Source organism: Pelodiscus sinensis, chromosome 8 (genome assembly GCF_052426305.1).
Source record: "Pelodiscus sinensis isolate ZL-2025 chromosome 8, ASM5242630v1, whole genome shotgun sequence".
Lineage (NCBI taxonomy): Eukaryota > Metazoa > Chordata > Testudines > Trionychidae > Pelodiscus > Pelodiscus sinensis.
The window spans coordinates 32,711,150-32,728,906 of record NC_143059.1 but is presented as its reverse complement, the minus strand read 5'-3'; the positions used below and the strand labels follow the sequence as shown (position 1 = coordinate 32,728,906).

Below are 17,757 nucleotides of genomic sequence, written 5' to 3'. Positions count from 1 at the left end.
TCTACTAAAGAAAATAAGTTGGCTACAAAATAGGAAAAATACACTAAAATCTGGTGTTGTGTGATAGTGTGACAACATAAAATAAATGCATTTGTAATTAGCACATTCTGATCCTGTGATCTAGCACTTAAACGATCTGTCAAATTCAAGTCTTTCAATGTAATTGTGTAGGTTTTATGACAATATGTAGTTTTCATTAACATGTACGTCAAAATTGTCAGTTTCACTTCTAAGGCATGAACACTGCAGTGAGCTCCTCACGAGGATGAGAGTCTGAATTGTGTTGCAGTTTTTGTTGATCAGGATCTTGGTGTATAAACTCCCTGGGTCAGGGACCATATCCTCATCTGTGTCTGCACAGCATTGAGCAGAATGAAGCCATGATCCTAACTGAGGTTTCTGGGCATACTTGCAGTATAAAGACTTAATATTATGTGCATTTTTGTTCCTCCACATTTATTGTATGTAGTAAGGTACTATAGAAAATAAGGCAAAAAAGTAAACCCTTCCTTGATCTGTTGTTTTTTAGTTTTATTGTCCATATGCTCCTTACTTTGTGATCCTAATCCTGATGATCCTTTAGTACCAGATATTGCACAAATCTACAAGTCAGACAAGGAAAAGTAAGTATAACTCTTTGTTACTTAAAGACTTACTTTTAATCCACAACATCTAAAACATTCCTTATCTTTTTTTTTTTCCAAACATGCTCGCAAAGTTTAGGTATACTAAAGATATACATCTTTAAGCCTTTTTTTAAGCAATATAAATAAGAACCCATGTAATACTTCTATAACTTCTACTAAACTACTTTGAGACTGTAGGGTTACACAAAATTAACATTGACATTTCCTAATATTTGCATGCACAAATCTATACATACAATTTTAATTCCCTTTTGTACATTTATATTAGTTTTAAGTGACTAAGGATAAATATCTGAATGTATTAATTGAGATAGTATGTGGTCCTGTTATTAAAGACTTACTGGATTTATGCTTCTAAAAGGTTAAAAGTAGCGTGGTTGTTTAATTGCAGTTAACTCACTCAGTTAATTCAAAAAGTAATTGATTAATTACACTGTTAAACAATAGAATACCAATTGAAATCTAATATTTGTGCATGTTTTCTACATTTTCAAATATATTGATTTCATTTACAACACAGAATGCAAAGTGTGGTGCTCACTTTATATTATTGTTTATTAAATATTTACACTGTCAGAATGACAAAACAGTATTTTTCAGTTCACCTCGTACTGTAGTGCAGTCTCTATCATGAAAGTGCAACTTCCAAATGTAGACTTTTTGTTGTTGCACAACTCAAGCAAAACAATGTAAACTTTAGAGCCTACAAGTCCACTCAATGTGTGTTCTTGTTCATTCAGTGGCTAAGAGAAACAAACAAAAAAAACCCCAAATAGTCTATAAGGTGCTACTAGACTAACAAAACATGTAGATGGTATCATGAGGTTTTGCCCCCAAAAGCTCTTCTGAAGTGGGTTTTGCCCGCAAACGCTCATGATACCATCTACATGTTTTGTTAGTCTTTAAGGTGCCACTAAAAAAAAAAACCAAAAAAAAACAAAAAATAGTCTAAAGTTTTTCCAGTTAGACTAACTTGGTTACCCCTCTGAAGTGAGAGAAACAAGTTTGTGTACATTTATGGAAGAATCTTCCTGCTGCTTATTTATAATTAAAGCCCTGCATGGTTACAAAATTTGTATCAGCATTAGGGATGTGAAAGTGGAACCAGTTAATATGCATGGTTACACATAGGCTCCCAGTACATGCGGGCACCAGCTTTAGGGGGCCACTTGCCCCCTGCATGTAACCACATAACCGCTAAAATGTTCAGTGGTTACATAATTACGTAATGGCATTTTAACATCCCTAATCTGTATCCACATTCACATCCATGGATGCAGATACCTGCAGATATGAAGTGGATATCCACGGATGCAAGGCTGTATTTACAATGTCACCTGACAGTGAGAAAAGGCATTCGCATGGCACTTTTGTAGCTGGCATTATAAGGTAAGTATGTGCCAGGTTTGCTTAACATTCATATGCCTCTTTATATTTCAACCACTATTCCACAGGATGTTTCCATGCTGATGACATTTGTTAAAACCAATGCATTAATGTAATTTGTGACTGAACTCTTTGGGGGGAGAATTGCATGCTGCTTTTTCGAGTGCTTGCTTCCAAGGGCATGAGTTCCAGAAGCTTTTTATCCTCAGCAGTATCTGGTGAGTCAGCCAGGGAGCCCCCCAGAGAGGTGCGGCTATACTGGCCCATATATACTCCTACTGGCCCTCCACCCCCTCAGTTCCTTCTTACCATCCATGACTGTTGCTGGAACGATTTGCTTGCTCCTTTGCAAGTGTGCCCTTATCCTTTCTTATCTTATCCCTTGTACATAGTTCTGTAAATAGTTGTAGTTAGGATAGTCATTAGTTACTTTACATTAGAATTGTTTTGCACCCCTTTTTCCGCCTGTGAAGGGGAATACTGGGGCCTCACAGCTTTAAGCCCTGTGCACAGTGCCAAAAGCCCATGCCCTGCAGAGACTCTCACAAAGAGTATCTTAAGTACCCAGGAAAGGGTCATTTGACCAACTCATGCAAGATCTTCAGGTCGTTCAAACCCAGAACTAAGCATGAGCGTGACTCTAGGCTGAAATTGTTGCTGATGAAGTCAGCACTTCAACCTGTGGCATCAGGACCCACACCGTTGGTGAGAAGCGCACCAGTATCAGTGTGCGAAGCAGGTGCCAAGCCGAGGCACACGGCATAGTCAGACCACTCGTCAGCACTGGTCCCAGTCCCTGGCACTGAGGACATCCATGACAGTGTGGAGAGGGAGATCTCCGTTGAGACAGGAGCACAGGGTGCAACCACAGGTGGGACAACGGAATGCACCATTTTTGCCTGAGCGTGATATTGCTCCCGTGCTGTGTAGGCTCAGGTTGAGCTCCACGTGGGCAAGCAGTCCGGAGGTCTAGGACCTGTTGGTGGGAGTGGTCCTGGACCCATGAACCCCAGGCATGTTTGCTGCAGCCCAGGAGCTGATCGTGCTCATGTCTTCACCAGACCCAGCAGTGTGTGAGGCAGACTCTGATGCACAACCACACCAAGAGCAGCTGTCATGTTGTAACCTCCAGCACTAAGAGGTTCACTGTTGGCTCTGGCCACTGGGGCCATGATGACCCGGGGCTCAGATCTGGCACTGGGCTCCATGACAGTACTACCTGATGCGGGTGTTGAGTGAGTGCGGCACAGAATGGAGGCCATCTGGCACCTTTGGCACTGTGCCCTCACCGGCACCGTGCCATACTAGCATATCTGCACCTAGGGTGCTGCACCAGGGGAAACCTGCGGCGATGGTGCACCATAGCCGGCACCACCATGGTTGGCGTTGGAGTACTTGTCGGAATCAGAGTCCATGGTGTCGAGGGCTTCCTTGCACCGGTCTGAATCCCAGTAGTCCCATTCTCTGCACCGGTCCCACTCATGGCAATGATCCCAATCGGATCACCGTTCTAGGCATGCTAGGCCCCTACCATCCCAAACATGGCTGCCTCAATGGCAACCAGTGACCTTTTTGGACCCCTTGGGCACATCACCAGGTCTGAGGCAGGGTGTACTAAGGTTGGCCTCAGCATCAGGGGACCCCGCCGGTTACACTTCTTACCTGGGCACCAGCTTCAGAGTCCTGGGTTAGCCCATCAGGATTGATGGGTACTCCAGTGCCCACCCAGCAGCCAGTCCCAGCCACAGTTGCCTCAACAGGTGAGGGCCCCCTGAGGAATTGGAATTGCCCAGGGACTCATCTTCTTCCCCTGATGGGGCACTAGCTGACCTGTCTCTGGTCATGATGGCTATAGACATGTACACCCATGAGAAGCTTTTTAGGAGGTTGGCCCTAACCCTGCGAGTGCAGGTGGAGGAGGTGGCAAAGGAGTCTGACACGATGGTGGATATGCTGATGGTGAATGCCTCACTTGGGCTAGGTCTACACTCGCGGCTTCTTGCGTGAGTAATATGCAAATGAGGCTAAGCATGGAATATGGCCAAGCCTCATTTGCATTCCTAATGAGCCACCATTTTTTTCAGAAGAGGTTCTTGCGCAAGAAGGAGTGTCTACACTGCCCCAATAGTTATACCTATTACTTTTCAGGAAGATCAGCATTGCTCAAGAGGGTTTTTCTTGCACAAGAAGGGGCAGTGTAGATGCTCCTGCTTGCGCAAGAGCCTCGTCTGGAAAAAAAAAATGGTGGCTCATTAGGTATGCAAATGAGGCTCAGCAATATTCCACACTTAGCCTCATTTGCATATTACTTACGCAAGAAGCCACGAGTGTAGACATAGCCCTAGGATGGCCCTGCCTCTCAATAAAACGGTGTCCAAAATTACAAAACGTCTGGCAGGCACCAGTGTCCATTCCACCGACACAGAAGTGGGTAGAGAGGTGGTACTTCATTCCACAGTTAGGGCATGAACACTTGTTTGCCCACCCACCCCTCAGCTCTGTTTTGGTGCAAGCCACATGCCAGAGGGAGAGGCAGGGCCAGCCTGGGCCCATCCCCAAGAGTAAGGAACCAAGAAAGCTGGACCTTCTGGGGAGGAAGGCCTATGCCCATCCAGGCTTGCAGCTGAGGATTGTGAACAAACATAGGGGATGCTCAGCAGATATGCCTATAACTCCTGAGTGGTTGAGAAGTTTAAGGACCAACTTCTCAGGGAATCCCAACAGGCGTTCAAGGCTCTAATGGAAGAAGGCGGAGTCGTGTCTTGCACTGCCTTCCAGGCCACATTGGACACTGTTGACTCAGCGGCGAGGTCAGTGAACATGGGCATAGTGATGTGCCGAAACTCATGGCTGCAGGTAGTGGGTATCCTGCCCGAAGTTCAATCAACCCTGCAGGATCTGCCCTTTGAAGGGTCAGGGCTCTTTTCAGAGCAAACTGACAGCAAACTACACAGCTTGAAGGATTCACAGGCATCCTTGAAATCCTTTGGGCATTCACACCCCGGCCCCACAACGTCGCTTTCTTAACCCTAGGCCATGGAGACCATTCGAGCAGGGCCCCAGGCCGGAGGGTAATAGGAGGTGGAAGAGGGGCAACAACGACCGCGCCAGCCGTAGACATTCTCAGTCAGCTTCCAATCAAGTTCAGGGGCCCTCCAATAAGACCCAGGGCCCAAGATCTGGGTTTTGAAATTTCACCTGAAGGCAGACTACCAGACCCACTCCTAGATTGCCCCTTCATGAACAGATTGTTCCCCTTCCACCGTTCTTGGCATTTCATTACCCCAGACTGCTGGGTCCTCAAGATAGTGGCGGTGGGATACTCTATATTCCATTCCTGTCTTCTCCACCCTTTCACCCCCCTTCCCTATCCCTGTTCAGGGACCCTTCTTACAAACACCTCCTATGTCAGGAAGTCTATTTGCTTCTGCTGCTGCCAATGTGAGAAGTGGTTTGGGGAAAGGGGTCCCAGTACTTGCTCATCTTCAAGTCCAAAGGGGGTCTCTGCCCCATCCTAGACCTCAGATGCCTCAATACCTTTATAAAGAAATCAAGATTCAGGATGGTGACCCTAACCTCCATCATTCCCTTCCTTGATCTAGGGGACTGGTATGCTGCCCCCCATATGAAGGATGTGTACTTCCACATTTCCATTATCCCTTCCTACAGAAGGTTCCTCCGTTTTACAGTGGGCACGGAGCACTACCAGTTCATGGTCCTCCTGGGGGCAGTGGACAGGCTGAACAGAATATTTACCAAATGCATGGCAGTAGTGGCTGCCTTCCTAAGGAGGAGGGGAATGCAAGTCTTCCTTACCTGGATGACTGGCTCATCAGGGGACGCTCCAGGAGCCAGGTGTTGACTCACATAGGCTTGGTCCAAGAAACCTTTTCCCACCTAGGGCTCATGCTAGATGAGGAAAAGTCAATCCTAGACACCATGCAGGTAATAGTTTGCAGGAGCAAGACTGGGCGCCATGACAGATAAGGCATCTCTGCTGAGTGCCAGGCTCACGGCAGTGAGGGACATCATTCTGAGGCTTCAGGCCACACCTCTGACCGCAGCAAGAAACTGCATGAGACTTCTGGGTCATATGGCGGCCTGCACGTACATAGTGCAACACTCCAGGCTGTGCCAGCATCCATTACAGACCTGGCTACTGAGAGCCTACAGGCCAGTCCATACTCAGATGAACATGGTGGTGACCATCCCACCGAAGGTCCTGTCTACTCTGGACTGGTGGCTGCAGGAAAGGGAGGTGTGCAGAGGAGTCCCCTTTGCCCAGCGGCAGCACTTGATGCTGTTGGTGATGGATGCCTCTGATATGGGATGTGAAACCCACCTGGCCGACCTACGGACGCAAGGTATGTGGTCCCAAGCAGAGCAGTCACTGCATATGAATGTCAGGGAGCCGAGGGCAGTTCATCGGGCATGTTAGGCATTCCTGCCTCAGCCCTGATGGACAACACAACAGCTATGTTTTATATCAATCGACAAGGTGGTGCTTGATTCTCTCCCCTGTCAGGGAGTCCTAGCCCTCTGGGATCTCTGTATTGCGCAAGGGATCCACCTTCAGGCCTCCTCTACTGGGGACTCTCAACATCCTGGCGGAGAGACTCAGCACATTTTCTGCTTACAGCTGGTCCCCCAGTGCGACCTAAATTTTGTGCTCAGGGGGCTCATGTGCCCCCCATTTGGGCCCATAGCCATGTGTTCACTCTCCCATCTTTCATGGAAAGTGGCTTTCCTTGTGGCGATCACATCAGCCAGAAGGGTCTCTGAGCTCAGGGAGGATGTGACCTGCCATCTTTTTTGCAGGTTGTCTGTGATTCTGGTGGCTCCAGCAGGGTCGAGACAGCACTGATATACCACTCTGGTGTTGCTGTTGGTAGAGGACCCCCATCTCCCTGCTGCTCCTGCCAGACCTGCAGATGCAGGAGCTGGATCAGGGTCACCTGTGCCATTCAAACCTGCAATCCTTCCACCTCATAGCCTGAAAAATCTGTGGTTTAGATGTGGAGAATTTCTGTGTTCGGACCCGGTTAGGTGGGTACTGATGGAAAGTAGGAAGTCCTCCACTAGGGCACCTTACAGAGCTAAATGGAAGCGGTTCTCGGCCTGGGCAGCCCAGTAGGGAGTGGACCTCCTTTGGGCTACTATCCCTCAGATTCTGGATTGCTTTCTCGAGCGTAGGCTGCAGTGGTTGTCCATCTCTTCAGTGAGGGTACGCTTGACCGCCATTGCTGATTTTCACCCTGGAGATGGTCTGTGTTTGCCAATTCGGTAGTTAAGCATTTCCTGAAGGGTCATGACAGGCTCTATCCCCAGATTAGACAGCCAGTCCCCTAGTGAGACCTACATTTCGTGCTCCAGGGGCTCTCACCCCTGTTTGGGCCCATAGCCATGTGTTCACTCTCCCATCTTTCATGGAAAGTGGCTTTCCTTGTGGCAATCACATCAGCCAGAAGCGTTTCTGAGCTGACGTCCCTTACATCGGAGCCCTCGTACACCGTGTTCTACAAGGTGGTGATGCTCCCGCACCTGGCCTTCCTGCCCAAGGTGGTATCTCCATGCCATATGTCTCAGGACATTTTCTTATTGGTCTTCTACCCCAAGCCTCGTGGACCGGAAGGAACAGGCTCTACAAAAACTCCCTGGGTCAGGGACCATATCCTCATGTGTGTCTGCACAGCATTGAGAGTAAAGAGAGCGCTTGCATTTTATTTTGTTGGAACAAAACTGTTTCGTAGGTCCACGCAGCTTTTCATCACCATAGCTGAAGGGCCTCCTGGTGTCAGCCCAGTGCCTGTCCTCATGGATCACAGCATATATTAAGATGTGCTATGACCAAGCGGGGAAACCAGCCCTTCTTCTTAGGGCACATTCTACCAGGGCCCAGGCCTGCTCTAGCACAAGTTCCGATACTAGACATCTGTAGTCATCGGTCCATACTTTCACAAACCACTGTGACCACTCAGCAGGCTAGAGAGGATGCAGCCGTTAAGAGAGTGGTGTTGCAGTCTATTTCCTACTAAGTTCTGACCCCCTCCTCCATGGGTACAGCTTGGGAATCACCTAGGTGGAATGCACATAAGTACTCAAGAAAAAAGTTACTTACCTTGTAACTGTTGTTCTTTGAGATGGGTTGCTTATGTCCATTCCAAATCCCATCCACTTTCCCTTAATCAGAAAGTCCAGTTAGAAGGAACTGGGCGGGGGGACCAGCAAGGGTATATATGGGCCAGTATAGCCGTGCCACTCCAGGGGGCTCCCTGGCTGGCCCAACGGATACTGCTAAGGGTAAAAAGCTTCTAGAACTCATGCACATGGTGTGCACACATGTAGGTGGAATGGACATAAGCAACACATCTCGAACAGTTATGAGGTTAATTGTTTTTCCTGCTCCATGATTTTGCCCACATTCTGCCATATATTTTTGTGGTATGGTAGTTTCAGATGACAACTCAGAACATGTTAAATCAAATAACACTTTCACTGCAGATTTGACAAAGCACAAAAAAAGTGTTCAATATCAGATTTAAATATAGCAACAGTACTCCACTCAAGGTTTAAGAATGTCAAGTGCCTTCCAAAATCTAAAAAGGAGAAGCAAAGCATATGTTCAGAACTTTTAAAAGAGCAAAACTGGTGCAAAGCTACAGAATCCAAATCACCAAAAAAGAAAAATAGCCTTCTTTTGACGGCATATAACTCAGATGTTGATGAACATGTAGTGAGTCACACTGCTCTTGATTGTTATCAGCATGGATGTATGTTGTCTGAAATGGTGGTTGAAGCATGAAGGGACATGAATTTGTAGCATAACTGACCAATGTTCTCTCAATGTTTTCCATCCATGTGCAGATTGAATTTTGGTACATACACCAATATCAAGACAATGTGCGGATGTGTACTATTATACAAATAAAAAACCACACATACATATTTTAAGTGTAAATGTAGTTTAAAAGATATAGAAGTAGTATAACATGATAATTAACAAGGTGCACTGCTTAAGATGTTTAATATAAAATCAAAGAAAATTAAACACTGCCTGTAGAGTACATGTATTTTATCATCCTTTCTAACAACTCAAGCTAATAAGCATGCCAAGATGTTGTGCATTGAGAACAGCTATATAAATAAAACCAAGTCATGGCCATTAAGTGAAAGCAAGAAAAACATGCCCCAGTGGCCCAATTTAACGACCTATCCTACCATAAACCACTAACTCTCCAAGGAAAGCTGCCCTTTAAAAAAAAAAAAAAAAAAAAAAAAAAAGTTGCCGAGACTCTACTATGTTATGGACTTTCCAGTTCACAGAACTATTCCCCTTGCATACATATCTGCACATATAACTAAGTTTTAATAAGCTATGAGTCAGCTATAGAAATAGTCATGCTCTTATTGCAAATATTAATAAAATAGTTTGTTACTGTAAAGTAAAAGGAATTCACTCAGGCTTATGCTATTTCTTTGGGATGCCAACTCTTTTCTCACGCAAAATGGTAAAGAAAAGGAATAAGCAAAATGGTTCCTGGCTTCACACAGTGTCACCAATTCAAAAATGTAATAGATTCATTGAACTTTTACAAATCCCTTAAGTACAGAAAGCATATTAACACATGGCTTTGGAGTTTTCACACACATTCGGAGTCTTTATCATATAAATTACTTACCACTAAAACACTAGAGCTTGCTACTTTGAGTCAATGGGAATACTCTACAGAGCCAGAACCATATCAAATGGCAAAGATCTAGCTTATATGGTCAGGGCTGGCTTTAGGGAAAATGGTGCCCTGGGAAAACTTGTCTGATGTGTGGCACCTCGCGCCCCCCCCACACTTCCATTGGCTCCCCCACCCTTGGACCCCTATCCAGTGCCCCCTTGTCATTAACTCCTGCATCCTAACGCCTACATTGTGCCCTTAGTTGCACCATTTTGTCACCATCACCCCCAACCTCTGCACTTCCCTCCCCCCTGCACCCTCAGCTCCAGCCCTGCATTGCCACTGTGTCTACCACATTGTCTCCCTGCCTCAGGAGAAGGCTGAGAGTAGGGTGTCTGGCCAGAGGGAGGGAGCAAGAGCAAACTGGGTTTGCAGGGGTGGAAACCACTTTCCTGACTTCCATGGGCGGTGAGCTATATGGGCTCGTGGTGCCCATGCTCCAGCAACATCCAGAGCTGGGGGCCCTGCTCCAGCAATATTTGGAGCTGGGTCTCTCTGGCCCTGCTTGGAGCGGGCCCTGGCCCCCCCATGCATCCTCCCACCCCGGCCCCAGAGAGTCTCTCCCCGGACCGTCCCTGCCGTGCACAACTTTCACCCACCTCCCTCTTGCCGGCTGCTGCTGCCGCCACGTACAGCATGTTCATACAGGCAGGCGGGGAGACGCTGGGCGTGACATGACAGCCTGCGACTTTACTGCTCAGCGGCACATTGTGCTGCGCAGCTGAGTTGCCGGTTCGGAGTTCGGGGACTTCTGGGGAGGAGCGCAGACTCTGGTACCGCAAAGTGAAAGGCAGAAGGTAGGGGAGGGGGAGTGGAAGGGAGAAAACTAGGCAAAGGGCTGGGAAAGGAAGGGGCATGTACGGAGGGGGAGGGGGAAGAAAGGGGAAGGCACCAAAGGGACAGGGTAGAGGGGAGAGAGAAATGCTGGGGGCCAAGTGCAGACAATGCAGAAAAGGGCAGGAGGGGAGGTTTCAGTGGGAAGGGGACAGGATGATGAGAGGGGAGAGAATAAGGGCATTGGAGACCAGAGGGGACGGTGCTGGGAGAAGGCTTGAAAGAAGGGGTGGGTATGAGGAAGGCAGGAATGGAGCAAGTCATGTGTGAGGGCACAGAGGAGAATGGGGGCAGAGGGTGGTGAGGGGGTGGGCATCAAGGAAAAGGAGGGAAGGGGTAGGCACCAGGAGGGGGCAGGGGTAAGGGAAGGTGCAGGTGCTAGGGGATTCTAAGGGTGAAGCAGAAGGGCAGACACCTGCAGGGGAGGGACCAGCACCAGAGGAGAGAGGCAGGGCAGGTTTGTAGAGGAAGGTGTTAGAAGAGGGGATGAGGAGGGGTAGCTCGCATGATCAGAGTGGGGCTACTGGAGGAGTGGGCACAAGTGGGAGAGAAGGCCTGGTGGAGGGAGGCAGGTTGCAGGAGAGCTGAGGGCAGTGAGAAGGGCAGGAGTCAGGACAGCAGAGAAGGGTGAGGAGTTGGGGGGCAGCAGGCACTAGGGGAGCTGATGGAACAAGGGGAGGAGACATGGCAGCAGAGAGAAAAGGTAAAGGTTTAAAAATATTTATTAACTAGGATGTCACAGTGGCACATCCAAACAAGCCACATGAACTCAGTACTGGTGCACAACACAAAATTCATTCTGCTCACGGGAGGAAACTCTTAGGCTATGTCTACACTGGCTGTTTCTTGTGCGAGAACATCTTGCGCAAGGCTTCTTGTGCAAGAAGTCTTGCGCAAGAACATGTCCACACTACCATGTGCGAGCTGTGCTTTTGCACAAGAGCATCCATGGCAGTGTGGACGCTCTCTTGCCCAAGAAAGCTCCGACGGCCATTTTAGCCATCGGGGTTTCTTGCGCAAGAAATCCCTGCCAAGCATCCACTGCCTATTGCGCAAGAGAGCTTGCACCTGTTAGAAAAGAGCGTAGCTCTTACGCAAGACGTCCTCTCTTACCATGCTGTACTGTACATTTCCTTGTGCAAGAGCAGGCGGGCAGTGTGGATGCTCTGTGGGTTTGTGCGGAAGAACGACTGTACTTGTGCAAGAAACTGCGACTGTAGACATAGCCTTAGAGGGAACACTTCCCCCAGCCTCTCTGCCCCCGAGTTAGTCACACACATTGGGTTAATGCAATTGCAGGATAGTTGCATGAGGGGGGTTTGGTGGGGGCCAAACTAATCCCTGTTGGTAGGAGGATGGTGGGAAAAGCCCTTCTAGAGGGGTGATATGACACCTTTTACTTCTGGCCATGTGTCCATCTTGCCCCGAGCTTGTTACCTTCAGAAGCGTGGCTAACGGGGCAGGAGGAGCAGGCGGTGTGGCTAAAGGGGGCCAAGGGGCGTGGCTAATGGGGCACCACCAAAAATTATACAAGCCTGCCACCTGTGCTGACTTCATGCCCTGTGCCGGTCCCAGGCACTGCCTCCGCTGCTCGCATTGGCCAGATTCCATTGGAGCAACCCGCTTGGGGCGGGGGGCCCAAGCCTCACTGTGAGATCTGGCTCGTGGGGGGAAAAAGGCTGCAACATCTATGTGGGCTCCCTGCTGTGGAGGGAAGGAGGGGAGCTTAGCTCGAGCCATGGCAGTGCATTCGCACCCTTCACACACACAGCCGCTTTTCCGGAAAAACTTGCCAGCTGTCTACACTGGCTACTTGAATTTACACAAAAGCACTGACTTCCTACTGTAAGAAATCAGTGCTTCTTGAGGAAATACTGTTCTGCTCCCGTTCAGGCAAAAGTCCCTTTTGCGCAAAGCTTTTGCGCAAAAGGGCCAGTGTAGACAGCTCAGATTTGTTTTCTGCAAAAAAGCCCCGATTGCCATTTTCTCGTGCTTTTGTGGAAAAGTGTCCGTGCTAATCTAGACGCTCTGTTCCGAAAATGCTTTTAACAGAAAACTTTTCCGTTAAAAGCATTTCCGGAAAATCATGCCAATTTAGACGTAGCCACACTGTGGTACAGGCTTTCAGAAAGAGAAAAGCCAGCCAGCAGGAAAAAGGGGCTGAAGGGGAGGGGTAGGATTCAGAACCCTTGCAGCACTCACCTGGCTGCAGTGCCCTTGGCTTAGGCCTGGATCGCCTAGCCCTAAGGCTGGTCCTATACATGGTTTCCAATCTCTCGTTCCCAAATTTGTTTGGAGACTTATGGAAATCACGTTTGGAATCCAAGTGATTTCCATTAAGAGGTATTTCTCTTGGCCACTGGAAACTCCAAGCTAGAGTTGAGACATGACAGGATAGAAAATACAAGAGTGACATTGCAAATCAAACTTTAAATGTGTAATACATGTTCCCAGACCAAGCTAAATCCAAACATTCCACCCACAATCCCTGTTTCCCACAGTACCTCACCTTGCATGTCCTCTCTGCAGTGTCCAGGAGGCTTCTAATTAGTGGAGCCAGGTCTGCATGGCTCTGCTACTTAAGTGGGTGGCCTTTCATTCCTCAGGCAGCCACCCAGCCATGCACATTAGAGGGAACTATGTATTTGGCATGTAAATATTTTCAATGCTGGTTACAACAATGCCATGCAAATGCCTGTTCTCAATTTCAGATTCTACTGTAAACTAGAAGCAGGCAGCTTTACCCCCTGCAAATGTAAACTAGTTGCTTGAGCAATTTGCTGAACAAGAAATAGGACTGAGTGGACTTGTCAGCTATAAAGTCTTAAATTTTAGGGGTTTGGATGCTGTTATTTATGTGCATAAATCTACATGTCAGTTCAACTTTCATGATGGAGATTGCACTACAATGTTTGTATTAGGTGAGTTGAAAAATATTATTTTTACAGTTCAAATATTTAATCAAAAATAAATATGAAGTGAGCAAGCTACACTTTTGTATTCTGTTAATTTGAAATCAATATTTGAAAAATGTAGAAAACACTCTAGTTTAAAATATACTGAATGTGGATATTAAATTTTGATGTTTGATTTCCCAAATGTAGCTTCTGTCAAAAATCCAGAAAACATTGAGAAGTTTTTTTCTATAGCCATAACAAACAGAAACATCCTACAGCAAAAATGGACCTTTCTTCACCATGACCTCAGTTTAAAACTGATGGTAGAGCTTCTGGTATCAAGATGGCGATATAGGAACTAATAGCTACGATAGTGCATACTTCTGGTGCAGAAGAGATTTAAATGGAAAGGATGGAATTTCTGAAGAGATCATAGTGACTGGATTCTTGCTCTTTGGTCTTAGTCTTGTTCTAAAAGCACATCTGGAATTCCCAAAGCTGAATTTTGATGTCTTCAGACAGCACCCTGTCATACACTTCACTGCCACGAGGTAGCTTGTAGCACTCTTATCCAAGTACTGTACATTGTATGGCTGTAGCGCTGGAACGTCTGGTACCAGTGTTCTAGGTGGTTAGGTCTCCAATGCTTTGGCACATAGAGGCAGCTTACCTCCAGAACAGTGCTGTGTAGAGTATTTCAAAACTCTAGAGTAGTGGTTTTCAATGGGTTTTTTTCCCCCCCTCGTTATCCAATTGAAGAAGATTGATGCCCGTGACCTAACATAATTTGATGAGTATAGGCTCTGGGGTGAGGCAGAGAGCTTTAGGGTATAGAAAGAGACTCTGGCTTTGGGATCAGGTCTGGGGCAATCGGGGCTTACCTTGAGCGGCACCCAGTCAGCAGCACAGCATGACAGGGTTCCTACCTCTCCTGGCACTGCAGACCATGCTGTCTCCAGAAGCAGCCAGCAGCAGGTCCTCAGCCAATGGTAGTGCAAGGGCAGGGGCAGTGTGTGGAGCCCTGTGCATGCTCTCTTCCCTCACCCAACCTAGGAGCCCCAGCCTACTGCTGGCCATTTCTAGGGCACAGCAATCTGCGGTGCCAGGACAGACAGGCAGCCTGCTGTAGCACCCTCATTGGTCACCTAATAGGACCATGTAGCACTTTAAAGACTAACAAGATGGTGGTTTATTAGGTGATGAGCTTTCCTGGGCCAGACCCACTTCCTCAGATCAAATAGTGGAAGAAAATTGGCATGACCATATATACCAAAGGATACAATCAAAAAAATTAATACATATGATAAGGACAACTCAAATTTCAGAACAGAAGCGGAATGGGGGGGGAGGTAAATGTCTGTGAGCTAATGATATTAGAAGTGATAATTGGGGAAACTATCTTTGTAATGGGTAAGATAATTAATGTCTTTGTTTAGACGGAGGCATAAAGTGTCAAATTTAAGCATGAATGACAGTTCAGAGGATTCTCTTTCAAGTCTGGTGTGAAAAGGTCTTTGAAGCAGGATGCAGGTAATCAGTCATTGAGACAATGCCCTTTCTGGTTGAAATGGCAAGAATCTGTTTTTTCTTTGTGATCCTGTCTAATATCTGTTTTGTGGGCATTGATTCTTTGGCGAAGTGTCTGAGACGTTTGTCCAATGTACATAGCAGAGAACACTTTAGGCACATGATTGCATAAATTATATTTCTGGATGAGCAGGAATATGTGTTCTTGATCTTATAACTCAATTGGTTAGGTCCAATAATGGTATCAGCAGAGTGAATATGTGGACAAAGCTGGCAACGGGGTTTGTTGCAAGGGAAAGTTCCAGGGTTTGTATTAGTGTAGTATATTATATCCTGTGGTTGCTGGTAAGAATCATCTTGAGGTTAGGTGGTTGTCTATAGGAGACTATGGGTCTGTCTCCCAGAGCCTCTCGGAGTTTAGTATCCTGTTCCAGTATAGGTTGTAGTTTATTGACAATGTTTTGGACAGGTTTAAGTTGGGGGCTGTAGGTGATGACAAGTGGTGTTCTATTGTTGGTTTTCTTGGGTCTGTCTTGAAGTGTCTCTGAACTGTCATTCATAGAATCATAGAATCATAGAATAATAGGACTGGAAGGGACCTCGAGAGGTCATCGAGTCCAGCCCCCCGCCCTCAAGGCAGGATCAAGCTCCGTCTACACCATCCCTGACAGATGTCTATCTAACCTGTTCTTAAATATCTCCAGAGAGGGAGATTCCACCACCTCCCTTGGCAATTTATTCCAATATTTGACCACCCTGACAGTTAGGAATTTTTTCCTAATGTCCAATCTAAACCTCCCCTGCTGCACTTTAAGCCCATTACTCCTTGTCCTGTCCTCAGAAACCAAGAGGAACAAATTTTCTCCTTCCTCCTTGTGACACCCTTTTAGATATTTGAAAACCGCTATCATGTCCCCCCTTAATCTTCTTTTTTCCAAACTAAACAAGCCCAGTTCATGAAGCCTGGCTTCATAGGTCATGTTCTCTAAACCTTTAATCATTCTTGTCGCTCTTCTCTGTACCCTTTCCAATTTCTCCACATCTTTCTTGAAATGTGGTGCCCAGAACTGGACACAGTACTCCAGCTGAGGCCTAACTAGTGCAGAGTAGAGCGGCAGAATGACTTCACGAGTTTTGCTTACAACACACATTCATGCTTAAAATTTGACACTTTACTCCTTGGTCTAAACAGATATTAATTATTTTACCCATTACAAAGATAGCTTCCCCAGTTATCACCTCTAATATCATTAGTTCAGAGACATTTACTCCTCTCCCCCCCCATTCCCCTTCTGTTCTGAAATTTGATTTGTCCTTTTCATATGTATTAATTTTTTTGATTGTATCCTTTGGTGTATATATGGTTGTGACAATTTTCTTCCACTATTTGATCTGAGGAAGTGGTCCTGGCCCAGGAAAGCTCATCACCTAATAAACCATCTTGTTAGTCTTTAAAGTGCTACATAGTCCTGTTTTTTGTTTCAGCTACACCAGACTAACACGGGTACATTTCTATCACTGGTTACCTAATCACCCTGCAACAATGAGACCCAGTGCTGTCGTGACCCAAGTGTGAAAAATCACTGCCCTAGAGAGTGGATCTCAGGAAACTGATACCTTTGCATGCTGAGGGAGGAAAGGGGCACTTCACAGGTGTGTGTCTAGAGGCTCTGGGCCCTCAGCATATTGTAGACCAGGCTTTAGAATTTCCAGAATATGCCCTGAAGAAAATTTGGATTGCCAGTATCTTTGAATCTCTGGAGTTTTCCCCTGGTGTTTGACATTAGCGCTGTGAGAAAAGCTAGAAGAGCTACTATCACCACTCTTGGCAGAGCCATTGCTCTTACTGTGTTCCAAGTGGTGGTAGTTCAGAGGGAGGGGCATCTAGCTCAAAGCACTTGTACTTTAGACAGTCTCCTCGGTGAGTAAAGCTGTTCATTTCCAATGGAACAGGAATACCTGCATATTCCTTCTCACTCCTGTTTCTAAACATTTTACTTGTTTAGAAGGCATATGGCTCAATTGGTATTTATAATCACAATCTGAGGATTCTACAGTCATTTGAAATGGTGGAATGCTTGACTACTTTCATGAACAATTGGCGGGATAACAGAGTAACTTGGAGGTACACCAGTTTTCCACAACAGTGTGCTCAAAGTAGGTGGTGGATTGAGCTTTATTTCTAGAAATTGTTTGGGACGTACGGTTTCTTGATCTGGATAGTCCAAGAGAAATCCAGATGTGGTTGGTTTGCTAAAACAGACACATTGAAACTCCATTGCAACATATGCCCTAATTTGTTTTCTGCAACAGTATTTTAGTACCTGTAATATCTGAATCACATAGAGCATCTTAGTGGACCTGAAAACACAATAAATAATATCAGTGAAGACAGACTCAGTCTCATTCTTAGTGATCATCTTACATCCTTCCAAATTCTATAAATTCCTGGGACAAGTAGATGGTAGGCACCATTAGGTGGTTGGTGAATGTGTTTTGGGATGCATGTTTCTTACCTATGATTGTTGCTGAAATCCTAGGCCTATTCAAATCATTGGGAGCATTGCCTTTGACTTCAATGAAGCAGTATTTCATTCCTAGGCTATGTCTACACTACAGGGTTTTTGCGCAAAAACCCGCGGAGCGTCCACACCTCAAGCACATTTTTGCACAAGAAAATTTACAGTAAAACGGCAGAACAGAGGGCTTTTTGCAGTGTAGGTATATCTTTTTCTA

General features: G+C 46.4%; 1 protein-coding gene across 4 annotated transcripts in view; it reads left to right on the top strand.

Moving 5' to 3' along the window:
- UBE2D1 (ubiquitin conjugating enzyme E2 D1) overlaps positions 1-17,757 on the top strand; it is a 42,936-nt gene that overhangs the window by 22,468 nt on the left and 2,711 nt on the right. For 3 of the 4 annotated variants that reach the window (XM_075935025.2, XM_075935024.2, XM_075935026.2), the window contains one exon: positions 530-623. In XM_075935025.2, coding sequence (XP_075791140.1) covers positions 530-623 — 94 coding nt within the window. Of the gene's footprint in view, positions 1-529; positions 624-1,927; positions 2,037-17,757 lie in introns of all 4 variants that reach the window. The other variant, XR_012905609.2, reaches the window with a different exon arrangement.